Here is a 27,942-nt window from a genome sequence, read left to right as displayed (position 1 = left end):
GAACATGATACGAGGAACCTGGTTATGGTAAAAATTTTGAATGGGCAACACAGGGATAGTTAGGTTAATGCGTTGAGACGGTAGGCCAGTCTGAAGAAATGTTTTTTTTTAGGGCACACTTAAAACTGTGGGTATTGGGGATTAATCGAATTAACTGGGTAGTGCATTCCAAAAAATTGGCTCAGCACGTGAAAAGTCTTGAATGGGAATGGGAGGTTCTTATTATTGAGGATTTAACCTCAGGTCATTAGCAGAACGGAGGGCACGGGTAGGGTGGTAGGCTGAGACAAGGGAGGAGATGTAGGGTGGTGCTGAGCCATGGAGGGCTTTGTGGGTGAGGGAAATAAGTTTGTACTGGATTCTGGAATGGATGGGTATCCAGTGTAATGACTGGCACAAGGTAGAGGCATCGATATAACAATTGGTGAGGAATATGATCCTGGCTGCAGCATTCAAGACAGATTGGATAGGGGAGAGTTTGGTAAGAGGGAGATCGATTAGTAGAGATACAATAGTCCAGACGAGAATGAAAAAGAGAAACAGTAAGAGTTTTTTCAGAGTCGAAAGTAAGAAAGGGTCGAATTCTAGAAAGTTTTTTGAGGTCCAGATAACAAGAGTGAGCCAGTGATCGGATGTGGGGGGTGAATGAAAGCTCAGAATCAAGAATGACCACAAGACAGCGGGCATGTCGCTGTGGAGTAATGGTGGAACACCACGGAAATGGCAATGTCAGGCTTAGGTAAGTTAGTAGAGGGAGGAAACACAAGGAGTTCAGTTTTTGACAGGTTCAGTTTCAGATAGAAGGAGGACATGAAGTTAGAGACAGCGGTAAGAGAATCACTGGTGTTCTCTAAAAAGGCAGGCGTGATATCAGGAAAAGAAGTGTATATTTGGGTGTCATCAGTATAGAGATGGTACTGGAAACCAAAACTACTGATTGTTTGTCCAATAGGGGCAGAATACGAAGAGGTGGGGGCCTAAGACTGATCCTTGAGGAACCCCAACAGTAAGGGGAATATGAGAGATGGAGGAGCCAGCGAAAGATACAGTGAAGGAGCGGTCAGAGAGATAGGAGGAGAACCAGGAGAGAACGATGTCCTTGAGGCCGATGGAGTGGAGCATAGTGAGGAGGAGCTGATGATCCACAGTGTCGAATGCTGCAGAGAGATCCTGGAGAATTACCATGAAGTAGTGATCATTAGATTTAGCGGTTAGTAGATCATTAGAGACTTTAGTGAGTGCGGTTTCAGTAGAGTGTAAAAACCGGAAAACCAATTGAAGAAGGTCAAGAAGAGAGTTATCTGAGAGATAGCGGATCAGACGGGAGTAGTGATGAGCGAGTATACTCGTTACTCAGGTTTCCCAGAGCATGCTCGGGTGTACTCCAAGTATTCTGTAGTGCTCGGAGATGTAGTTTTCATCGACTCAGCTGCATGATTTGCGGCTGCTGGACAGCCTGAATACATGTGAGGAATGCCTGCTTGTCAGGGAATCCCCACATGTATTCAGTCTGTCTAGCAGCCGTAAATCATGCAGCTGCGGCAACGAAAACTAAATCTCCGAGCACTACAAAATACACGGAGACCACCCGAGCATGCTCTGGGAAACCCGAGTAACGAGTATACTCGCTCATCACCAGAAGGGAGTGGACCAGGCGTTACAGGAGTATGAAGGGAAGATTAGAGACAGGTCTATAGTTAGTGGCACAGTTTTGGTCAAGGGATTTTTTTTAAGTAATGGATGTGTGGTGGCATGCTTAAATGAGAAGGTAAAGATACCGGAAGAGAGAGAGGTTGAATATTTTTGTTAGGTGGTGACAGCAGAGGTAAGGAACTGGAGGAGTTGTGACAGAATGGGGTCACTGGCGCAGGTAGTTAGGCATGAAGATGCAAGGAGTCTGATTACTTCTTCTTCTGTGACTGGTTCAAAATCAGAGAGTGAGCCTGATGCAGTGGGGGAGGGAGTACAGTGCATGGTATGAGGGGTGTTATGAATGAGTCACCGTAGGAGGCAAAAGCAGAAATACAAGCTAAGTCCAGAAAACCAGAGAAGTTGGCAACTATCAGATTGCAGACCCCTGAACCTATCAACACAACTAGCAGTAGCCGTGGGGGGTTCCTACAATGCCCTAGACCCCTCGATCACAGCCGGAGAATTACATAGGCCTAAAGAAAGAAACGGGAAATCTAAACTGCCCCAGAGCAGACCCCAAAGCAATAGGCAGCCCCCAACATATAATGACGGTGAAGCAAGATGAAAATACCAACACAGACAGAAAGATAGACTGAGCAAAGACAGGGCCCAAAACTACCTAGATAGGAAAGGACAGGAAGGCTGCTGTCTGCAATCTGCCAAAACCCTATCAAAGACATAAGCCAACAAGCTGATATGAAAAAGGCCCTGAAGCAGCTAGGCTTCAAAAACTAAATCAGCACTCAGGTATTTTCAGAAGACAGAGCTAAATGAATTCAGCACACCCCAGCAGGGAATGGCAGAAATCCAGAAAAACAAAGCAAAACAAAGTCAAAGCACCAAAGCAAAAGGCCGAGCAGCAAACTTAGCTTTAGAGGAGCAGGAATTCAGACTGGTCTCCAAGGATCCCACAGAGAAATCACCCGCAGGGCAGAAGGGCGTCGGCAGCCTTATATCCAGTCAGTAACTCCACTCAGCCAGTCATCATCATCAGCCTCAGGTGTTTGATAATCAGGCTCACTACCTTTCTTTACCAGAAGAGGGAGTTCCTCGGGCCTCAGTAATGAAGGGGAAAATTAACTCACAACAGTACCTCCCCCTTGAGGAGGGGTCACCGAACCCTCAACTACGCCACCAGGGCGATCAGGGTGAGCCCGATGAAAGGCACGCACCAATCTTTTGGCATGAATATCAGAGGCAGAGACCCAGGAATTATCCTCCTGACCATAACCTATCCTGACCTATCCACTCTCTGTTCAACAATTAAATCGTCATGTGTAGACTATATACTGTATCTGTCTTGTTAGATGTTACTTGTTGTATCTGTTGTTATATATTATGTTGCCTCTTTGCCACAAAGAATTCCTTGTATATATGTAATATGTACTTGGCGATAATAATAAATTTGATTTGAATTTGATAACCCTTCCACTTAACCAAATACTGGAGTCTCCGTCTAGCCAGACAGGAATCCAGTAGTTTCTCTACCTCATATTCCTTGTTACCTTCAACCAATACAGGGTCTGGAGGTGCCACCCCCGGAACAACAGGTTCAACAAACCTCTTCAACAAAGATTTATGGAACACATTATGGATTTTAAATGTGACAGGAAGAGCCAAACGAAAAGAGACCGGATTAATAATCTCCACAATCTTGTAAGGTCCAATAAATCTAGGCTTAAACTTAGGAGAAGCCACCTTCATAGCAATATTTTTTGATGATAACCACACCATATCACCAACCTTAAACTGGGGACCAATGGTCCTATGTCGGTTGGAAAACCGCTGGGCCTTTTCCTGGGAGAGAGATAACTTATCCACCACTTGGTCCCAGATCTGTGCATTCTCTCCACCACAGTGTCAACACCTGGGCAGGCAGAGGGCTCCACCTGCTCTGAAGAAAATCGAGGATGAAACCCAAAGTTACAAAAAAAGGAGACATCAAAGTGGCAGAACTAGCTCTATTATTTAAAGCAAATTCGGCCAAGGGCAAAAATGAAACCCAATCATCCTGATCAGCAGAAATAAAACATCTCAAATATGACTCCAAGGTCTCGTTTGTTCTCTCTGTCTGCCCATTGGTCTGAGGGTGAAAAGCAGAGGAGAAGGACAACTGAATTCCCAGCCTGGAACAGAAAGTTCTCCAAAATCTAGACACAAACTGGACTCCTCTGTCAGATACAATGTTCTCAGGAATCCCGTGCAAACGAACCACCTGTTGTAAAAACAGGGGCACCAACTCAGAGGAAGACGGCAACTTAGGGAGTGGTACAAGATGAACCATCTTAGAGAACCTATCACAAATCACCCAAATAACAGTCATCCTCTGAGAGACAGGCATATCAGAGATGAAATCCATTGAAATATGGGTCCATGGCCTCTTGGGGACAGGCAAAGGCATCAACAACCCACTAGAGCGAGAACACGATTTAGACCGGGAGCACGTCCCACAGGACTGCACAAAATTCCTGACATCATGAGACAAGGAGGGCCACCAAAAAAAACGACTCACCAGATCTCTAGTACCAAAAATACCTGGATGACCAGCCAAAGCAGAGCAATGAACTTCAGACATCACTCTCTTCTTCCACTGGTCAGGAACATACAACTTTCCACTGGGACAACGCTCAGATTTGTCCTCCTGGAACTCTTCCAGAGCACGTCTCAAATCGGGCGAGATGGCAGAAAGAACTACTCCTTCGCCTAAGATGGTAGCAGGCTTGGTCACTACAGGAGAATCAGCAAAGAAGCTCCTAGAGAGGGCGTCTGCCTTGACATTCTTTGTTCCAGGAAGAAAAGAAACCACAAAATCAAAACGTGTAAAAAACAAGGCCCACCTAGCCTGTCTAGGGTTCAAGCGCTTAGCCGACTCTAGGTAAATCAAATTCTTGTGGTCAGTGAGGACCACGACTTGATGCTTAGCTCCCTCCAACCAATGTCTCCACTCCTCAAATGCCCATTTCATGGCCAACAGTTCCCTATTCCCCACATCATAGTTACGTTCAGATGGAGAGAACTTTCGGGAAAAGAAAGCACAGGGATTCATTTTAGAAGTTACAGGATCCTTTTGGGACAAAACAGCTCCTGCACCAATCTCAGAAGCATCCACCTCTACCTGGAATGGAGGTGAGACATCAGGTTGCCGCAAAACCGGGGCGGAGGTGAATCTTTGCTTCAGCTCCTGAAAGGAAGAAACAGCCTCCGGAGACCAATTTAACACATCAGCACCCTTTTTAGTCAAATCAGTCAATGGCTTGGCAATACTAGAAAATTTTGCTATAAATTTCCGATAAAAATTAGCAAAACCCAAAAACTTCTGGAGGGCCTTCAAAGAAGTGGGCTGAACCCAATCGTGAATGGCCTGTACCTTGGCCGGGTCCATTTCAATAGTTGACGGGGGCAAAATAAATCCCAAAAAAGAAATCCTCTGTACTCCAAAAAGGCATTTAGATCCTTTGACACACAGGGAATTCTCCCTCAAGATCCGGAACACAGTCCGAACATGTTCCACATGAGAATCCCAATCCTTGGAGAAGATCAAAATATCATCCAGATAGATAATCAAAAATTTATCGACAAAATCTCGGAAAATATCGTTCATGAAGCACTGGAAGACAGAAGGGGCATTAGTGAGCCCAAAAGGCATCACCAGGTACTCAAAATGTCCCTCCGGAGTATTAAACGCCGTCTTCCATTCATCCCCATGCTTAATGCGAATAAGATTATACGCCCCCCTGAGGTCAAGCTTGGTAAACCAGCAAGCACCTTTAACTCTGGAAAATAGATCAGAAATCAGGGGTAACGGATACTGATATTTAACAGTAATTTTGTTGAGGGCACGATAATCAATACAAGGTCTTAATGATCCATCCTTTTTGGCTACAAAAAAAACCCCGGCACCTAAGGGTGACGAGGATGGTCTAATATGACCCTTCTCCAACGCCTCCTTAATATAGGATCGCATAGCCTCGTGCTCGGGTACAGATAAATTGAAGAGCCGACCCTTGGGAAATTTACACCCCGGGCTCAGTTCAATTGCACAGTCATAACTCCTATGAGGAGGCAGAGACGCAGACTCATTCTCACTAAATACATCATAAAAGTCCGCCAAATAATCAGGAACATCATGCGACTGAGGAGAGGTGGAAAACACCGGAGCCTCACTAAAGGCACACCGACAACCCCAACTCACCACAGACACAGATTTCCAATCCAACACTGGATTATGAATCTGTAACCAGGGAAACCCCAGAACAATAGTATCATGCAGATTATGCAACACCAAAAATCTGCAATTTTCTTGATGGTCTGGGGCGACCCGCATTACCACCTGGGTCCAAAACTGGGGTTTATTTTTAGCCAAAGGAGTAGCATCAATCCCCCTCAAAGGGATAGGCATCTGCAGAGGTGTCATCGGAAATCCACAACGTTTAGCAAAATCCAAGTCCATTAGGTTTAGGGCTGCTCCCGAATCCACAAAAGCCTTGGCGGAAAATGTGGACAGGGAGCAGATCAGAGTAATAGCCAGAAGAAACTTAGGTTGAACACCCCCAACAGAAAACGTGTGTGCAAAGCGTTTCTCTCGTTTAGGACAGACAGAAATAATATGCGAGGCTTCTCCACAGAAAAAACACAACTTATTACGCCTTCTGAACTCCTGACGCTGCTCTCTGGAAAAAACTCTATCACATTGCATAGGTTCAGACATTTGTTCTCTCGTGCAGCTTTGCGTTCGCGCAAACGCCGATCAACCTGAATGGCTAATGACATAGAATCGTCAAGACCAGAGGGAACAGGAAATCCCACCATAGTATCTTTTACGGCTTCTGACAACCCCTTCCGAAAGAGAGCAGCCAAGGCATTATCATTCCAGGTAGTAAGTACTGCCCACTTTCGGAATTTTTGACAGTACAATTCTGCAGAATCAAGACCCTGGCTCAATGCCAGCAGGGTCTTTTCAGCCTGATCAATGGCATTAGGTTCGTCATACAACAACCCCAAAGCTTGAAAGAATGCGTTCACATTAGTCAGAATAGGATCATCTGGTTTCAAAGAAAACGCCCAATCCTGGGGATCGCCACGCAGCAAAGAGATGACAATTTTAACCTGCTGCGCGGAGCTCCCTGACGAGTTAGGCTTCAAGGCAAAAAATAATTTACAATTATTTTTAAAATTCAAAAATTTAGACTGATCCCCAAAAAATACATCAGGTGTAGGAATCTTTGGTTCAGCAGCATGTGAATGAGCAAGGTAGGCGGAAATTCCCCGCACTTCCGCAGCGAGCTGCTCCACATGATCAGACAATTGCTTTATCTCCATTGAGAGAAAAAAACTTCCCCCTACGGCCTCAGAGATATAGAGGAAAAAATATACACACTTTTTTTTTTTTACAATTCTTTCCTGCTATTGAGTACTCTAGGATCTGCGGTATGGCGGGTGATTCTGTTATGAATGAGTCACCGTAGGAGGCAAAAGCAGAAATACAAGCTAAGTCCAGAAAACCAGAGAAGTTGGCAACTATCAGATTGCAGACCCCTGAACCTATCAACACAACTAGCAGTAGCCGTGGGGGTTCCTGCGATGCCCTAGACCCCTCGATCACAGCCGGAGAATTACATAGGCCTAAAGAAAGAAAGGGGAAATCTAAACTGCCCCAGAGCAGACCCCAAAGCAATAGGCAGCCCCCAACATATAATGACGGTGAAGCAAGATGAAAATACCAACACAGACAGAAAGACTGAGCAAAGACGGGGCCCAAAACTACCGAGATAGGAAAGGACAGGAAGGCTGCTGTCTGCAATCTGCCAAAACCCTATCAAAGACATAAGCCAACAAGCTGATATGAAAAAGGCCCTGAAGCAGCTAGGCTTCAAAAACTAAATCAGCACTCAGGTATTTTCAGAAGACAGAGCTAAATGAATTCAGCACACCCCAGCAGGGAATGGCAGAAATCCAGAAAAACAAAGCAAAACAAAGTCAAAGCACCAAAGCAAAAGGCCGAGCAGCAAACTTAGCTTTAGAGGAGCAGGAATTCAGACTGGTCTCCAAGGATCCCACAGAGAAATCACCCGCAGGGCAGAAGGGTGTCGGCAGCCTTATATCCAGTCAGTAACTCCACTCAGCCAGTCATCATCATCAGCCTCAGGTGTTTGATAATCAGGCTCACTACCTTTCTTTACCAGAAGAGGGAGTTCCTCGGGCCTCAGTAATGAAGGGGAAAATTAACTCACAACAGAGGGGATTGGGAGAAAATTTCCTGTCAGATATGGTCAATTTTTTCTTTGAAGTAATTGGCCAGATCGTCAGCTTGGAGATCCACGGTTGGGGCCTGCACTCTCGGGTTGAGAAGGGAATGAAAAGTTTCAAAGAGATGTTTTGGGTTATTGGATAGTGAGGTGATGAGGGTGTTGAAATAGGTTTTTTTTTAGAGGTAAAGGGCAGTGTTGTATGTTTTAAGCATAAATTTATAATGGATGAAATCTTCGGGTAGATTGGATATTCTCCACTGATGTTCGGCGCACCTGGAGCAGCTGCAGGAAACGTGTTTGCAGAGTGTGCCAGGGTTGTCGCCATCTGTGCCAAGTTGTTCTATGTATAGGAGGTGCAGTTTCATCCAGGGCACTCTGCAGTGTTTCATTGTAATGCTTCAGTGCAGAATCAGGACATGAGAGGGAGGAGATAGGGGCCAATGATGACTGCAAGTTCTTCATAAGTTTCTGGGTGCTAATGGCCTGTATATTTCTATAAGTGTGGAAAGTGGGGGTGACCTGAGCGGGATGGCAGTTCTTGATAGAGAAAGAAAGAAGGTTGTGATCAGAAAGTGGGAGAGGGGAGCTTGTAAAATCATCCACTGAGCAAAGCCGGGAGAAGACCAAGTCGAGGGAGTTTCCGTCTTCATGCGTAGAAGAGTTAGTAAGCTGTGAAAGGCCGAAAGTGAAGGTTAGAGATAAAAGGTGAGTAGCAGATGGGGAGAGGGGAAAAGCAATGGGGATGTTGAAATCACCCATGATGAGGGTGGGGATGTCACAGGAGAGAAAATGTGGAAGCCAAGGGGTAAAGTAATCCAGGAATTAATGGGAGGGTCCCGAAGGACGTTACACCACCGCCACTTGCATGGAGAAGGGCATGTAGAGTATGACCGCATGGACCTCAAAAGAAGGGAAGATAAGTGAGGGTACTTGAGGAATAACCTGAAAGGTACATTTGGGTGATAGACCAATGCCTCCACCAGCTCTGTTGCCTGATACTGGCGTATGAGAGAAGTGTAGTCCACCATATGAAAGAGCAGCAGCAACGGAGGTGTTTGACTGCTGGATCCAGATTTCCGTAAGAGCCAGAAGGTTAAGAGACTCAAAAAGGAAGGAGTCATGGATGAAGGAGAGTTTATTACACACTGAGCGAGAATTCCAAAGGGCACAATTAAGAGACAGAGGGCATGCAGGGAATATTAATGAGATTTGAGGGGTTTCTGAGTGTAGCAGTTGAGGGGTTTGACTTACTATAACATGGGGGGGTTGGGAGAGATATCTCCTACGACTAGGAGAATAGATAGAGTAAGCAGATGGTTACGTGATTTTTGAGCGTGTCTCTTTTGTTGGATGGTGGGACTGAATGGATCTGTGCAGTTTAGCAATGTGAAAAGAGCGTGAGTGCTATACATAGGAGATGAGAGGACTGAGAGACCGATATGGATGGAGTGTAAAGAGTGAATGCAAGGATGGTGGATGTGAGTGTATGCAGCAGCCAGGATATAAATTATACAAATGCATATGGTGAATATTTGTTGCAATCTAAATGTCCTGGGAATAGGTTTGTTTAATTGTCTTACATGTCTCCTGCCCTGTCTAACTGCCATGAAATATCTGGCATTTACTTTGATAAATGTACTTAGATTAAATGTACTGTACATTAATGCTACCCCTACATAGATGCATTCACAAGCTATGTCTGAATATATAGGAGATCTCTCACTATTTTACCTCATTAGCAATCAACTAAGTTAAGACAGCATCAAAAAGAAGAGAAAGGAATCTATATGCCATAAAAATGGAAGAATTTTATTAATATAAATTAAAATGAATATGCAGATAAAATATAATCAACAGGAACAGCAAATCCAAAAAAGTAGCCACAAGAAAGGACACAGTGTCAAAAAGTGTATGTTCACTGCACAATAGATCCTCTGGATAAAGTTACACGTGAAATGCGCGTCGGAGTGCCACCGTCGGAGTGTACAGCGTCTATTTTCTGCTAACATTCATTCCTTCCCTTTGGTCTTTATTACATGACTTCTAATTATCAGCATTTATTTTGGTATAATACCAATTCATGTACAAGCTTTGTCTTCATTCTTTGACCTTGAGCAAGTGGATAGCTGTTTTGATCCTTTTGATGTAACATACATGATCTTTTCTATATTTGGCCTAAAGATATATGGTACTTTCTTGGAAGCTGATATTTTGCTACTTATATTTAATGACATACATACTTACCCACTACTCTTTGGCCGCATAGTAATATTAATTAACAGGAATCTATTGTGCAGTGAGCATACACTTTTTGACACTGTGTCCTTTCTTGTGGCTACTTTTTTGCATTTGCTGTCCCTATTGATTATATTTTATCTGCATTGTAATTTTAATTTATATTAATAACATTCTTGAATTTTTATGGCATATAGCTTCCTTTCTCTCCTTTTTGATACATGCTTTTTTGGAAATGCTATTAATCTAGGCAGCCCCATATTTTGATGTAATTAAAGACAGCAGGAGACAATAAATGAAGAGACAAATAAACAATATGCAGGCCTACTTGGTTCATAAACCTCTTTGAAAAAGTTACATGACCTCACAGCATAAAGGGACAAGCAGAGTAAGATGAATTCGCTATATACCATTAACATATGCTTGCAGAGATGAATAGGAATGACTGGACACATGCAGGATCTATGTAGCAGTTGAATTAGCTATATACCATTAACATACTGTATGCTTGCAGAGATGAATAGGAATGACTGGACACATGCAGGATCTATGTAGCAGTTGAATTAGCTGTATACCATTAACATATGCTTGCAAATATGATTAGGAATGACTGGACACATGCAGGATCTATGTAGCAGTTGAATTAGCTATATACCTGTATGAAGAGAATAGAGATGAGTGTTAGCTTCTGCCATGAAATAACTGCCAGGTACTTTGAGAAATGTACTTAGATTAAATGTACCTAAATGCTGGTCCAAACAATCAGGGCAATTGTTACCACCCACCTTTCGTGTCTACCTTTTTTCCTCATAGATTGTAAGCTTGCGAGCAGGGCCCTCATTCCTCTTGGTATCTGTTATGATCTATGTGACTATTGTTATGCTGTAATGTCTATTGTCTGTACAAGTCCCCTCTGAAATGTAAAGTGCTGTGGAATATGTTGGCACTATAGAAATAAAATGTATTATTATTATTATAAATGCTACCCCTCATGAGTATGACTGCTTAGTACAGTCGAAACACGTCGACTGGGTCATGTTGACCATGAAAATTTTATTTTGTATGATTTCTTTTGAAAAAGAAAAAGAAAAGGAAAATCCAGTCCTGTTGAGCCAATTTTTTCTATTATCCAAGATAGGCTCTAATCTAGATTCTCTGCCCACACACTCTTCCTCCTTCTGACATCATGTCCTTTTACAAATTTGTTGCGTTTTTGGCACCAAATCCGCATCAAATCCGCAAACCTTTTTACACCTGTGTTTTTGCTGCAGATTTGAGTGACTCAATGGAATTCAATGGGTGAAAGACGCTGCAGATCTGCAAAAAGAATTGACATGCTGCGGAAAATAAAATGCTGCGAATAAGGATGGAATTTTCCGCATCATGTGCACAACAGTTCTGGATTCTGATTGATTAACCTTGCTTTAGTAATCCTTTGCGTTTTTGGTGCATTTCCTCACAGAAAAAAAACGCTGCGGAAACGCAACAAATCTGCATTGTGTGCACATAACCTTGTTGTCCATCAGTCTGGGAAGGCTTTAAAGGACATTTTTAACAAAATGGAGACCATAATTCTACAGTGCAAAGACTATTCCTAAGTGGAAAATTATCAAGACAGTCATCCCAGTAAATTTACCCCGAGGTCAAATCATGAAATGTTCAGAGAAATTGCAAAAAAAATCCCAAAGATCTACAGCTCAGACTCTCAAAGCCTCAATTAGCATGTTAACCCCTTAACAGCCACTGATACGCCTTTTAACGGTGGCAATTAAGGGTATTTATGCCTCAGCGCCGCTTTTTAACAGTGCTGAGAAATAAGTGTATAGCGCCCCCAGCGTCGGAATTTCTCCAGGGTCTCGGCTACCAGGGGTAGCTGAGACCACAGAGAACATGATTTGGGTCAGTTCTTACTGACTCCGGAGTTGCGATCGCCATTATTAACAGAATAACAGCAACCGCAAAAAAAGTCTGATTTCCCATTTAATTTATCTCTCCTCTGATGTGATTGCATCATTAAGGGAGACAGAAATGGATGGGGTCCCCCGATCCCGTGGTACCTCCAGTGTCCCTGTATCCTCCTGCATCCCCCCATGATGTTCCCCGGCCGGCGGCGTTTTCTTCCGGGAAGAAAATGGCAGGTGCATGCACACCCAGCAACAATAGGAAATTTTTCCTATTGGTTAATTTTGATCACTGTGATAGACCCAATCACAGTGATCAAAATAATGAAAAATAGTAAATCAAACCCCCCTTTATCACCTACATAGTTAGGAAAAAATAATAAAATTAAAAATATTATTTATTTCCAGTTTTCCATTAGGGTTAGGGTTGGGCTAAAGTTAGGGTTGGGCTAGGGTTAGGGTTGAGGCCAGGGTTAGGATTGGGCTAAAGTTAGGGTTGGGCTAGGGTTAGGGTTGGGTTAAAGTTAGAGTTGAGCTAGGGTTAGTGTTGTGGTTATGGTTGAGATGGCGGTTAGGGTTGGGATTAGGGGTGTGTTACGGTTAGGTTTGTGGTTAGGGCTATGGCTGGGGTTGGGATTAGGGTTAGGTGTGTGTTGAGGTTAGTGTTGTGGTTAGGGTTGGGATTAGGGTTAGGGGTCAGTTGAGGTTAGGGTTGGAGTTTGAATTAGGAGGTTCTACTGTTTAGGTACATCAAGGGGTCTCGAAACGCAACATGGCACCACCATTGATTTCAGCCTATTTTTCGCTCATAAAGTCAAGCAGTGCTCCCTCCCTTCTGAACCCTGCCATGTGCCCAAACAGTGGCTTTCTCCCACATTCGGGGTATTGTTGTACTCAGGAGAAATTGCACAACAAATTGTGTGGTCCATTTTCTCCTGATACCCTTGTAAAAATAAAAAAAATGGTTCCAAAGTAAATTTCTTGTGAAAAAAAGTAAAATGTTCATTTTTTCCTTCCACATTGCTTTAGTTCTCGTGAAGCACCTGAATGGTTAATAAACTTCTTGAATATGGTTTTGCGCACCTTGAGGGGTGCAGTTTTTAGAATGGTGTCACTTTTGGGTATTTTCTGTTATATTGACCCCCCCAAACTCACTTCAAATGTGAGGTGGTCCCTAAAAAAATTGTTTCGTAAATTTTGTTGGAAAAATGAGAAATCGCTGGGTAACGTTTAACTCTTATAATGTCCTAACAAAAAAAAATATGTTTCCAAAATTGTGCTTATGTAAAGTTGACATGTGGTAAATGTTATTTATGAACTATTTTTGTGTGACAACACTCTCTGATTTAAGGGTACAAAAATTAAAATTTTGAAAATTGCAAAATTTTCAAAATTTATGCCAAATTTAAATTTTTTCATAAATAAATGCAAGGTAAATCGAAGAAATTTTACCACTAACATGAAGTAAACTATGTCACGAAAAAACACTCTCAGAATCAGTGGGATCCGTTGAAGCGTCCTAAAGCTATAACTTCATAAAGTGACAGTGGTCAGAATTGTAAAAATTGACTTGGTCATTAAATACCGCATTGGCTCTGTTACTAAGGGGTTAAATGTTCAAGCTCATGAGAATACATCATGTCCCACAACTTTGGAATCATACAGTATTGCATTGTTGTCCTATTGTAACACAATAAGGTTTCCCTTTTAGACATTTGTCATCCCTCTCTCCCTGTCTGCCTCCTTGCTCTGATTTCAGCAACCCCCCTTCTTTTTCTTCCTTATTCTGTGTCCACCATCTTAGAAAGTACATGTCTAGCAGCTCTGGTTTAGAATAGTCTTTTTTACCTACTGCAATCATTGCAGTTACTGTAATTGAATATTCAAGAATTCAGCCTGAAAATAACCCGTCTTCTGGAATCTTCCTACGTGCAGTTGAGTCAAGCTATCTGATGAAATCTCTTTGTGTGAGTAATGATACATAGAGACAGCTTAGAAATGGTGTATCAAGAGCCCCAGACTTGCAGCCTACAGTGCTGTGCAAATTAATTGGGACAAAGCATTTTTTTACGTAAAATTGTAAAATGGTTACCAGTCAGTGATTCAAACCAGTTTTAACTGCTTTGAACAAGTGCGAGTGCCTGTTCAAAGCAGTTAAAACTGGTTTGAATCAATGACTGGTAACCAACTTACGATTTTATTTAAAAAAATCCTTTGTCCCCATTAATTTGCACAGCACTGTAGTTAGTCAGAATAATACATTTAGAGGGAGACAAAACAAGTATTGTTTGTTTAGAAGGATTGTTTATCTGAGGTTGTATTTACCTGATTTTAAGATATTTTAAGGACCTATTTAAGGACCATAAAATTCAAATAGGGCGTGCTTTTATCATGACTGTAAATGCAAATGACTTTTTTCAATTCTGAATTTTCTGTAATTGAGCAAAAAGACTTCCTGAACCCTTGCTATCATTGTGACATGCATGAAAGGGTGCCGAGTCTTCTAATCAGAGGAGGTGCCAGGGATCTCAGGACCTAGCAGGTTAGGCAACCACAGACTACCAACATGACCGCTGGACCAGGTTTTTGATAAACTTTTTGTTCAGCTGTAGAATTATCAGTCATATGGCAGAAAATGGAAAATAATCTTATAAGTAGGTTGTTTGTAGCCTTTTTGGTAGCCCCCATAGGTTATGTTCTTCTTTACCTATTCAGTATTACATAATAGAGATGTAAATAACCCTGTATAAGGTACTCCAGCAAGAGCCATTCTGTCCCTTACCAAATATTTTGGTAATTTAACCCCTTTCTGCCATCCGACGTACTATCCCGTCCACGGTACCCGGGCCCGTATGACCGGGGACGGGATAGTACGTCGGCGCGATCAGCGGCGCCCACGTGGTGAGCGCCGCTGATCGCGGCCGGGTGTCAGCTGATTATCACAGCTGACACCCGGCACAATGTGTCAGGGGCGGTCACGGACCGCCCCCGACACGTTAACCCCTTGCACACCGCGATCAAACACGATCGCGGTGTACCGGGGGTTAAAGGGAAGCATCGGCAGGGAGGGGGCTCCCTCCGTGCTTCCCTGAGCCCCCCACGGCAGCGCAATGTGCAGCGCTGCTGCGGGGGACTCCCTTCCTCCAGGCCCCCGAATCCAAGATGGCGACGGGGGCCTTCGGGGGCCTGCGGAAGCTGGCTTCCTCAGTGCCTGCAAAGCGCAGGCATGAGGAAGCCTTCTGCACTGCCTGTGTCAGATCGCTGATCTGTCACAGTGATCTGTGATGTGACAGATCAGCGATCTGTCACAGGACAGTGATGTCCCACCTGGGACTATTTAATAAAGTAAAAAAAAAAATTAAAAAAAGTGTAAAAATAATAAAAAAAAAAAAATCGCCAAATAAATTAGAAAAAAAAAAAAAATATTCCCCCAATAAATCCATTTTTTGGAAATAATAAAAAAAAAAAACAATAAAAGTACACATATTAGGTATCGCCGCGTCCGTAACGACCTGCCCTATAAAACTGTCCCATTAGTTAACCCCTTTAGCGAACCCCTTAAAAAATAAAAATAAAAAACGAAGCAAAAAATAATGATTTATTATCATACCGCCAAACAAAAAGTGTAATAACGCGCGATCAAAAAGACGCATATAAATAGCCATGGTACCGCTGAAAACGTCATCTTGTCCCACAAAAAACGAGCTGCCACACAGCATCATCAGCGAAAAAATAAAAAAGTTATAGCTCGCTGAATAAAGCGATGCAAAAATAATTATTTTTTATATAAAATAGTTTTCATTGCATAAAACCGACAAAAACATAAAAAACGACCTAAATGAGGTATCGCTGTAACCGTACTGACCCGATCAATAAAACCGCTTTATCAATTTTACCGCACGCGGAACGGTGTAAACGCACCCCCCCCCAAAAGAAATTCATGAAACGCTGGTTTTTGTTCATTCTGCGTCCCAAAAATCGGAATAAAAAGCGATCAAAAAATTTCACGTGCCCGAAAATGGTACCAATAAAAACGTCAACTCGTCCCGCAAAAAATAAGACCTCACATGACTCGGTGGGTCAAAATACGGAAAAATTATAGCTCTCAATATGTGGTGATGCAAAAACTATTTTTACAATAAAAAGCGTCTTTTAGCGTGCGACAGCCGCCAAACATAAAAACCGCCATAAATAGTAAATCAAACCCCCCGTTATCACCCCCTTAGTTAGGGAAAAATAATAAAATAAAAAAAATGTATTTATTTCCATTTTTCCATTAGGGTTAGGGCTAGGGGTGTGTTGGGGTAGGGTTAGGGTTAGGGTAGGGTTAGGGTTAGGGCTAGGGCTAGGGCTAGGGTTAGGGTTAGGGCTAGGGTTAGGGTTAGGGCTAGGGTTAGGGCTAGGGTTAGGATAAGGTGTATGTTGGGGTTCGGGTTGGAGTTAGAATTGGGGGTTTCCACTGTTTGGGCACATCAGGGGCTCTCCAAATGCAACATGGTGTCTGATCTCAATTCCAGCCAATTCTGAGTTGAAAAAGTCAAATGGTGCTCCTTCCCTTCCAAGCTCTGCTATGCGCCCAAACAGTGTTTTACCCCCACATGTAGGGTATCAGCCTACTCAGGACAAATTGCAAAACAATTTTTGGGGTCCAATTTCTCCTGTTACCCTTAGGAAAATAAAAAATTGGGGGCAAAAATATCATTTTTGTGGAAAAAAATGATTTTTTTATTTTCACATCCGAGTGTTATAAACTTCTGTGAAGCACTTGGGGGTTCAAAGTGCTCACCACACATCTAGATAAGTTCCGTGGGGGGTCTAGTGTCCAAAATGGGGTCACTTGTGGGGAGTTTCAATAGTTTAGGTACATCAGGGGCTCTCCAAACGCACATGACACCCGCAGACCATTCCATCAAAGTCTGCATTCCAAAACGTCACTGCTTCCCTTCCGAGCCCCGACGTGTGTCCATACAGTAGTTTTCTCCCACATATGGGGTGTCAGCGTACTCAGGACAAATTGGACAACAACTTTTGGGGTCCAATTTCTCCTGTTACCCTTGGGAAAATGAAAAAATTGGGGACTAATTGATCATGTTTGTGGAAAAAATACGATTTTTTTATTTTCATGCCCTGGCATTATAAACTTCTGTGAAGCCCTTGGGGGTTCAAAGTGCTCACCTCACATCTAGATACGTTCCTTAGTGGGTCTAGTTTTCAAAACGGGGTCATTTGTGGGGGGTTTCCACTGTTTAGGTACATTAGGGGCTCTCCAAAGGCAACATGACACCCGCAGACCATTCCATCAAAGTCTGCATTCCAAAACGTCACTACTTCCCTTCCGAGCCCCGATGTGTGCCCATACAGTAGTTTTCTCCCACATATGGGGTATCAGCATACTCAGGACAAATTGGACAACAACTTTTGGGGTCCAATTTCTCCTGGTACCCTTGGGAAAATAAAAAAATGGTGACTAAAAGATCATGTTTGTGGAAAAAATACGAATTTTTTATTTTCACGCCCGGGTGTTATAAACTTCTGTGAAGCACTGGGGGGGTCAAAGTGCTCACCACACATCTAGATAAGTTCCTTAGGGGGTCTAGTTTCCAAAATGGTGTCATTTGTGGGGGGGTTCCACTGTTTTGGTACATCAGGAGTTTTCCAAACGCGACATGGTGTCCGATCTCAATTCCAGCCCAAAACGTCAAATGGCGCTGCTTCCCTTCCGAGCTCTGCCATGCGCCCAAATAGTGGTTTACCCCCACATGTGGGGTATCAGCGTACTCAGGACAAATTGCACAATAACTTTTAGGGTCCTGTTACCCTTGGAAAAATAAGAATTGAGGGTGAAAAGATCATTTTTGTGGAAAAAATATGATTTTTTAATTGTATGGCTTTATGTTATAAACTTCTGTGAAGCCCATGGGGGTTCAAAGTTCTCACCACACATCTAGATAAGTTCCTTAGGGGGTCTAGTTTCCAAAATGGTGTCATTTGTGGGGGGTTTCCACTGTTTTGGTACATCAGGGGTTTTCCAAACGCGACATCGTGTCCGATCTCAATTCCAGCCAAAAACGTCAAATGGCGCTGCTTCCCTTCCGAGCTCTGCCATGCGCCCAAATAGTGGTTTACCCCCACATGTGGGGTATCAGCGTACTCAGGACAAATTGCACAATAACTTTTAGGGTCCTGTTACCCTTGGGAAAATAAAAATTGGGGTGAAAAGATCATTTTTGTGGAAAAAATATGATTTTTTAATTGTACCGCTGTACGTTATAAACTTCTGTAAAGCCCTTGTGGGTTCAAAGTTCTCACCACATATCTAGATAAGTTCCTTGGGGGGTCTAATTTCCAAAATGGGGTCACTTGTAGGAGGTTTCCACTGTTTAGGTACATCAGGGACTCTCCAAACGTGACATGGCGTCCAATCTGAATTCCAGCCAATTTTGCATTGAAAAAGTCAAAAAAGTCCTTCCATTCTGAGCTCTGCCATGCGCCGAAACAGTCGTTCCCCCCCACATATCAGGTATCTGCGTACTCAGGACAAATTGCACAATAACTTTTGCAGTTCAATTTCTCCTGTTACCTTTGGTAAAATAAAAAAAAATTGAACCTGAAGTATTTTTTTAATGAAAAAAAGTTAGAAGTTCATTTTTTTTTAAATATTCAAAAAAATTCCTGTGACGCACCTAAAGGGTTAATAAACTTCTTGAATGTGGTTTTGAGCACCTTAAGGGGTGCAGTTTTTAGAATGGTGTCACTTTTGGGTATTTTCTATCATATAGACCCCTCAAAGTGGCTTCAAATTGTCATGTCGGACGCTGTTCACACCACAGCATCCGGCAGGCAGAGGTAGTTCCACCTCCAGCCACTATAGCCTCAGTGGCGCCGGTTTGATCTTCAGGCTCTCGGGGGTTAATCCTGCTGGAGACCAGGTTGGAAGGTTAGTCACGCCCACGGTCTTTAAATAGTCATACTGGCATATGGGCGTCGCCGATTATAGCTTGTGTTTCATACCAAGTGGTTCCGGTCTGGAGTGGAGGTGTTCAAGAGAGAGAGATTCATATCTGGTGTCGTATGATCCGTCGTTATCCTTTCTCCTTCCCATATTTGTGTTTAGTTGTGCCCTGTTCACATTACTGTTTATTCCTGTGTGTGTGCGGCGCAGTGCAGTTTAAGTTCTCCCTGTCTGTCATTATTTGTGTGGGAGCTTTGGTGGTGTGACTCCTCACTGGGTGGAGGGTGGAGGGTTAAGTGCAGGGCTGAGCAGGAGATAAGGAAAGGTCGGAGGCTCAGGCATTTGCACCTTCAGCAAAAACCCTGGGTTGAGGGTCAGACAGGGTTTCCCCTAGTAAAAGGGACACCACAGGGGCCCCGGGTATTTCAGCCTTAGTTGAACTAAGCCCCCGTGACACAAATGTGATGTGGTCCTAAAAATAAAATGGTGTTGTAAAAATGAGAAATCGCTGGTCAACTTTTAACCCTTATAACTTCCTAACAAAAAAAAATTTTGGTTCCAAAATTGTGCTGATGTAAAGTAAACATGTGGGAAATGTTAGTTATCAAGTTTTTTGTGTGCCGTATCTCTGTGATTTAAGGGCATAAAAATTCAAAGTTAGAAAATTGCGAAATTTTCAAAATTTTCGCCAAATTTCCGTTTTTCTCACAAATAAACGCAAGTTATTTGAATGAAATTTTACCACTAACATGAAGTACAATATGTCACGAGAAAACATTGTCAGAATCACCGGGATCCATGGAAGCGTTCCAGAGTTATGACCTCATAAAGGTACAGTGGTCAGAATTGTAAAAATTGGCCCGGTCATGAACGTGCAAACCACCCTTGGGGGTGAAGGGGTTAAGGATGAACATAAATGGACTGTACAAGATTAGAAAAGAAATTTAACTGTATTTTTTTTCCCAGAAAGAGCACCACTCTTGCCCATTAGTAGTGTCTGGTGTGAAACTGCTTAGCGCCATTAACTTGAGCATAAAGTGTATAGGTCAATAATGTTGCCACATATTGAAATTAAAACATGAAAGCTTATAAGTATTATTACTTTTCAGCCGAAACAGCCACAACTCAAGCAGCCCTATAGTTTGGGTACACTTGGACATCGTAGTGAAAATGTCACTTGACCTCAGAGGGTAAGTATGTTTGTATGGGATTTTTATAAATGGATGTAATCTATTGATAAAATAAAGATTCAAGTCTTGTAATATGACTTAGGATAAAAGCCAAACCAGAATCTCAATATGCAGACATGATGTTTCGAGCTATTGGCTCTCGTCAGTGCAAAGTATGAGAACTGATCTGGCTAGGTGAGAGGCTCTGGACTGAGGTCTAAGGGGTAAGGTTTCTCCTTGTGGAGAGTGACATGCCAGCTCTGGCTTGTCAAGGTAAGGAGGCTTATTCGCCGTGCAATAGCTGTGTACGAGGCATACAAAGTGGGCTTTTCCCGCGGACACAGGAGTACACGGCGGAGCCCCGAGGAGCACTTTAAAACTCGCACATCACATTCCACCGGAAGTGATGTGCTGGAAGCTGACCGGAAATGAGGTAATTTCATGAGGAGATTGTGACGGAACCATGGAGGCACTTCAGGGCATGCTTCAGATCCATCACCATGTCCTCCTCCGACAGCACGGACAGCGGGATCGCCTTGGAATCGGGGATGCCGGCCATGTGAGCGGATCATGATATGTCCTGCACAGGCTCAGGTGGGCATTACAATGGGAGCCGGGCTGCTATAGTATCTTTAAAGAATCTTTCTTTAGTTCTTTCTTTCTCTCTCTGTTTCTTTCTCTGTTCTTTCCTTCTCTCTCTCTGTTTCTATCTCTCTGTTATTTCTTTCCCTCTCTCTTTCTTTCTCTCTCTCTGTTCTTTCTTTTTCTCTCAGTTCTTTTGTTCTCTCTCTCTGTTCTTTCTTTCCCCTCTTTCTATTTCTTTCTCCTCTTTCTTTCTCTCTGTTCTTTCTCTTTCTCTCTTCTATCTTTCTTTCCCCTCTTTCTTTCTCTCTCTGTTCTTTCTTTCCCCTCTTTCTTTCTTTCTTTCGCTCTCCCTCTGTTCTTTTTTCTGTCCCCTCTTTCTTTCTCTCTCTGTTCTTTCTTTCTCTCTCTGTTCTTTTTTTCTTTCCCCTCTTTCTTTCTTTCTTTCTTTCTTTCTTTCTTTCTTTCTCTCTGTTCTTTCTTTCCCCTTTCTTTCTCTCTCTCTGTTCTTTCTTTCTCTCTCTGTTCTTCCTTTCTCTTTCTCTCTTTGTTCTTTCTTTCTCCCTCTATTCTTTCTTTTTATCTGTTCTCTCTCTGTTCTTTCTTTCCTCTCTTTCTTTCTTTCACTCTCCCTCTGTTCTTTTTTTCTGTCCCCTCTTTCTTTCTCTCTCTGTTTTTTCCTTCTCTCTCTGTTCTTTCTTTCTTCCCTCTTTCTTTCTCTCTCTGTTCTTCCTTTCTCTTTCTTTCTCTCTGTTCTTTCTTTCTCTCTCTGTTCTTTCTTTGTATCTGTTCTCTCTCTGATCTTTCTTATCCCTCTTTCTTTCCCCTCTTTCTTTCTCTGTTCTTTCTTTCTTTCACTCTCTATTCTTTCTTTTTATCTGTTCTCTCTCTGTTCTTTCTTTCCCCTCTTTCTTTCTTTCTTTCTTTCTCTGTTCTTTTTTTCTGTCCCCTCTTTCTTTCTCTGTGTTCTTCCTTTCTTTCTTTCTCTTTCTTTCTTTTTCTCTTTTATTTCTTTCTTTCTTTCTTTCTTTCTTTCTTTCCCCTTTCTTTCTCTCTCTCTGTTCTTTCTTTCTTCCCTCTTTCTTTCTCTCTCTGTTCTTCCTTTCTCTTTCTTTCTCTCTGTTCTTTCTTTCTCTCTCTGTTCTTTCTTTGTATCTGTTCTCTCTCTGTTCTTTCTTTTCCCTCTTTCTTTCTTTCTTTCTTTCTTTCTCTCTCTCTGTTCTTTTTTCTGTCCCTTCTTTCTCTCTGTTCTTTCTTTCTCTTTCTTTCTTTCCCCTCTTTCTCCCTCTGTGTTCTTTCTTTCGCTCTCTATTCTTTTTTCTTTCCCCTCTTTCTTTCTCTCACTGTTCTTTCTTCTTTCTCTGTCGTTTCTTCTCTCTCTGTTCTTTCTTTCTCTCTCGCTCTCCTTTCTTTCTCTCTCTCTGTTTTCTTTCTTTTCCTCAGTACCTGTCAGTGTGCCCACAGTTCCAGCCACAGTGCCCATAATGCCAGCCACTGTGCCCTCAGTACCAGTCAGTGTGATCAGCAGTGCTAAATGGGTGCGGTTGGGTGCAGACATGGGTGTGACTAGTTGTAAATGGGTGTGGTCAGGGCATGGCCTAAAATTTGCTGTGGTGTGCTGCACGCACCGCAGCCTTTGTTCCTCTTTCCCTTCTTCAGAAATTGGGAGGTATGCTGGCAGTGAGTATATTACATGCTGATTGGATTGGCTACAGGGCTTCATTTTATAATTATAGGGCTTGTTCAAGTTAGAAATGAAAGTGTGCAGTCACACTATGTGACTACAGGTTTCTGAATTCTCACAGTGTATGCACCGCACACTTTTATAATTCTCCCTTGCACAAGTATGTGATTTGTAAACTTCTGGTCACATTCTGACTAGACGTGTCCGGCTTTGCTCAATTAATTTTCATTGAGTGAGGCCATGCATGTATAGTCAGCGTGTAATCGCATGTATACAAATCACAGGCATGAGAGAATTCTGACAGCGTGCGTACAGTGTGCAGTCTCATCATAAACTTGGACAACCCCTTTAATGCTCCTAACATAAAGAAAAATATGAGCATTAATCAGTATAACAAAAAACATTTACATCCAGGTACCTGATAGATGACGTAGTCGCTGAAGTCGTTCTCTTTCTTTTCTTCTTCATCTTGTCCAGGTGCCATGATCAGTTTTCTCATCCACAGCACATCTCTGCAGACTTCCATCTTCTCCGGTCTTGTGCATCACATCCCCACATGACACCCTTAAAGAGAGCAGTCTCATTTTAATGTTCCTGAATAAAAATCTTTCCTACACTGAGCCCCTGAATAAATAATTGCCCTTCACTATATTCGCTGCACAAAATATGACCCCCACACTGTCCCATGTTAGGAACGGCGGAACGCACTAAATAAAAATAAATAATAAAGTGCGTTCGCTGCTCGGGGTCCACCGTGCAGTAGGTGTAACAACCGCTGCTGAGTGATGACAGAGGAGCAATATGGCGGTATGATGCACACGGGTTCAACTTCACCCGGAGTGCGCAGAGCGGGCTCTGTTCACACACAGAGGTGCCGCAACAAAAACATACAAAACACTGAACCTGTTAGTGACACAGGCTTCAGATAGCATACAAAACGCTGAACCTGTTAGAGACGCAAGCTACAGGTAAATGCACACACGGTATCTGGTCACAGGAGCAGGACCCAAGACAGAGGAGCTGCGTCCCTCTAGACCTACCGTGTGTGCGGCGTCGCTGCTGCGAACGCCAAGAAGGGCTGCAACTGCAGCACGGCGTAGGATACTTCCGCTCGACGACAAAGCCAGATAGAAAGCGCAATGTCAGATGCTAGCGTAGCGGTGCGGTGTGCACAGGGGCTTAAGGCTTGCCACTGACTGGCGCTGACTGCTAAACTAATTCCCTATCACCATGCGTAATATCAGAGGGAAGGGGTTTCAAATGAGTCAGTCACCAGAATCATACATCCGTCACCATTCACACATAGCAAATATAGTCTATACTATACGTTCCGCCATGCGCGCTTTTTATAGCAGACGGGACCTTCAGGAAGCCTCCAGATCTCCGAGATGGACCAATGAGATCTGGAGCAGGACCTGAGCACATGACTCCCGATCTCCAATGGGAGATCGTCTCATGAGCATGCTCAGTAGGAGCACAGAGGAACTTAGTCTCTGGAGCGGTCTGCTGCAAAGTAATCTTCTCTGCAGTAGATGGACAGCAGGAGACTGCAGAATGTAAGGCCCTGGATTCCTGCAGAGCAGACGCAGAAACCAGATGCCTAACAGTCCCTGTTATGGTACATGCTCTCCACACTGCCTTCTCCTTTCCATACTTGGCATCCTCTTCCCACTATCCTCTCACACTGTGTCCCCCCTCTAGGGCCTTGTTTCTATACTATGCCCCCTCACCACACTCCACTTCCTTTGCTTACTGTCCCTTCCTGGCTGTGCACTTACACTTTTTCCCATGCTACACTGTTGTGAATGGGTCGCCGAGAAAAAAAAACAACACAAGCTAAGTCTCAGAAAACCAGAGAGGTTGGTAACTATGCAGACTGCAAATCCCTGATTCTAACCACGCAACTAGCAGCAGTCGAGGAGCGTTCCTAACTGCCCCAGAGCAGACCCCAAAGGAAAGACAGCCCCCCACATGTATTGACGGTGAATCAAGATGAAAACACACACAAAGGCAGGAAAATAGGCTAAGCAAACGATGGGGCCCGACTAACTAGAAAGGACAGTAAATGAAAGACACTGTCTGCAATCTGCCAAAAACCCAACCAAAAATAATGTCCAACACAACTGATAGCAAAATTAACCCTGAAGTCACTAGACTTCTCCCACTATATCAGCACTCTGAAATATTCTGAGACAGAGCAAAAAGAGGCCAATCTAAAAAGGGACAAAAAAGGCAAATTGGCAAATACAGATAAATAAGAGTGGAAATTCAGCACAGCCCAGCCGGGCTGGCTCACCACACAAAAAACTGAATCGACCAACAAGAGCAAGTGTGAACATTAGCAAAAACAAACTTAACTTGAGAAGGCTGGAACAGAGCTGAGTCCAAGACCTGAGAAGCAGACTAAATCACCAGCAACAGAATAGTGCGTCGGCTGTCTTATATGCAGTCCTATACTCCAGAGATCCAATTGTTATCTTCCTCATCAGGTGGCAGATCACTACCAATTAAACCAACCTCACTACCTCCTGTCACCACCAGAGGGAGAACGGAAGGAGAACTCTCAACTGGTGGAGCAGAAAATGAGCTCATAACACCACACACTACTTAGTCTTTATTCTGTGCCCACACACACTTTTCTCTCCCCATATTTTCTCCTCACACTATTCCCCTCAATAGTCTTCTCACACATTCCTCCTCCCTCCTCATACATTTAGCCTCTCACTCTCCAAACTGCCTCCTCACACATCCCCCGACTCCCCATACTGTGTCCACACCCATCCCATCACCATTGCTCCCCATACTGTGTCCGTACCCACCCCCACTTATCATACTGTGTCCACACCCATTCCCTCACTCACCATACTGTGTCTGCACTCATCTCCCCATTCACCATACTGTCTGCACACATCCCCCATAATGTTTCCTCATACATGTCCCCATCTCTCCCCTTGCTCCTCATATTGTGTCTTTAAATTTCTCCCGCTCCCCATATTGTGTCTGCACCTGTTCCTTTCTTGCTCCCCACACTTGTGTTCTCAAATCTTCCTGTTACACTACAGTAAATCTCATTCACCACAATAAATCTCCCCCCACACACACAGTGAATCTCTCCCACACACAGTACATCTCCCCCATACACAGTAGATTTCCCCCTACACAGTAAATCCCCCCACACAGTAAATCTCTCCCCACCACAGTAAATCGCTCTACACACAGTAAATTTCCCCACCACAGTAAATCTCCCCCCCACACACACACACAGTAAATCTCCCACACCCTAAATCATCCCCCGTTACATTTAATCTTTGGTGTCTTCAGCTCCACTAGTGTGGATCACCAATGTTCTCCACCCTTCTGCACTTCGGTGAGTGATATCAACAGCGTGATCACATGACCTGATTATGCTGATGATGTCGCTCTGACCTGGCAGACAGAGCTTCAGTTGTACTCACGTCTAGAAGACGACACGCTGCACCTTCTGTAAGCCGGCTGTCAAGAGAACGTCAGTCTAGAAGGTGCCAAAATGCAGCCGCCTTGTGAGACATCTCGGACTGCCACATTTTGCGGCCCAAATGCAGGAGCCTGCCGGCTGCGATTGGGGCACACGCCTCTGCTCTATTTGTTTACTTACTAAAGTGTATCTATTCATTGTTTTTATTCTAAGTTATATTTCTCGCTTTCAGCTAATGTTTGGCCCAGACTGTAGTCTGTTAACTCCTTTCTGACATGTGATGTACTATCCAGTCCGAGTAACCTGGGACTGTCATGATCTGCTGAGTTCATGGGATCAGGTAGTTTAGAGGTTAATCTGGACAGCCTCACTCTGGGATTCTGGGAGGCTTTTTATAGCCTCATTGTGGGCTCACTCCTTGTCGCTTATACTCAGACCCTTCGCCGAGTGTGTGACCCTAGTGTGCTTTGTGACTGTGATACTTTATGCTTTCTTGGTTTTGATCCGGTTCTGTCCCTGTTACGAGTTCTGCCTGTTCCTTTTGTACTGCTCTGCTATCTCCGTGTATGACTCTTTTGCCTTGGATCTGACTACTCTCTGACTGCCTCCCTTGTACTGCGTTGCTATCTCTGTGTATGATTCATTGCTTATGTCTTGACTATTCTCTACTTGTCCCTCTGGTACCGCGCCGCCCTCTCCATGTATGACCCGTTTGTCTGACCTGAGTTTCCCTAGCCTTTACTCCAGGATTCCTGTAATAGAACCCTACAGCCCTCTCCTGCAGCAGGATGCTAAGCCACACCCCCTGTGGTCACATGATCGTAGGTCCTTGTACTGCTAACTACTTTCAGTGTCGCAGGTCCTGTTGTCTGAATTTTCCCTGCAGTATCAGACCCCGGGTCCTCCCGTAGTCTGGGTGAGTTTCCCTGTTGAGCCACTGCAGTCCGCCAGCGCTGACAGGATCCTGAAAGGGACTTAATGCCCATGGACGGGATAGTATGTCTTACGCGATCAGCCGCGCTCAGGGGGGGGAGCGCAGCTGATCGCGGCCGGGTGTCAGCTGATTATCATCTTGTCCTGCAAAAAACGAGCCACCATACAGCATCATCAGTGAAAAAATTAAAAAGTTATAGCTCTCAAGAATAAAGCGATGCAAAAATAATTATTTTTTATATAAAATAGTTTTTATTGTATAAAAGCGCCAAAACATTAAAAAAAACTGAGGTATCACTGTAATCACACTAACCCGAAGAATAAAACTGCTTTATCAATTTTACCACACGCGGAACGGTATAAATGCCCCACCCAAAAGAAACTCATGAATTGCTGTTTTTTGTTCATTCTGCCTCCCAAAAATCGTAATAAAAGCGATCAAAAAATGTCATGTGCCTAAAAATGCTACCAATAAAAACGTCAGCTTGTCCCGCAAAAAACAAGACCTCACATGACTCTGTGGGCCAAAATATGGAAAAATTATAACTCTCAAATGTAGTGATGCAAAAACTATTTTTTGCAATAAAAAGCGTCTTTTAGCGTGTGACAGCAACCAAACATAAAAACTCTCTATAAAAACCCGCTATAAATAGTAAATCAAACCCCCCTTTATCACCCCCTTAGTTAGGGAAAAATAATAAAATAAAAAAATGTATTTATTTCCATTTTCCCATGAGGTTTAGGGTTAGGGTTGGGGCTAAAGTTAAGGTTATTGTTGGGGCTAAATTTAGGGTTAGGGTTGGAGATAGGGTTAGGGTTGGAATTAAAGTTAGGATTAGGGTTGGGGCTAGTTAGGGTTATTGTTGGGGCTAAAGTTAAGGTTAGAGTTGGAGCTAAAGTTAGGGTTAGGGTTGGGGCTAAAGTTAGGGATATTGTTGGGGCTAAAGTTAGGGTTAGGGTTGGGGCTAAAGTTAGGGTTAGGGTTGTGGCTAAAGTTAGAGTTAGGGTTTGGATTATGGTTGGGATTAGGGTTAGAGTTGGGATTAGGGTTAGGGGTGTGTTGGGGTTAGGGTTGGAGTTAGAATTTGGGGG

At 43.4% G+C, this 27,942-nt stretch overlaps 1 protein-coding gene across 1 annotated transcript in view; it reads left to right on the top strand.

Moving 5' to 3' along the window:
- ITGA2B (integrin subunit alpha 2b) overlaps positions 1–27,942 on the top strand; it is a 212,119-nt gene that overhangs the window by 125,576 nt on the left and 58,601 nt on the right. The window contains exon 24 of the mRNA XM_073572841.1: positions 20,138–20,218. Coding sequence (XP_073428942.1) covers positions 20,138–20,218 — 81 coding nt within the window. The remainder of the gene's footprint in view (positions 1–20,137; positions 20,219–27,942) is intronic.

Source organism: Dendrobates tinctorius, unplaced genomic scaffold, assembly GCF_039654945.1.
Source record: "Dendrobates tinctorius isolate UK_male_01 unplaced genomic scaffold, ASM3965494v1 ptg000032l, whole genome shotgun sequence".
In the NCBI taxonomy this organism is placed as follows: Eukaryota; Metazoa; Chordata; class Amphibia; order Anura; family Dendrobatidae; genus Dendrobates; species Dendrobates tinctorius.
This window is presented reverse-complemented; position numbering and strand designations above follow the sequence as displayed.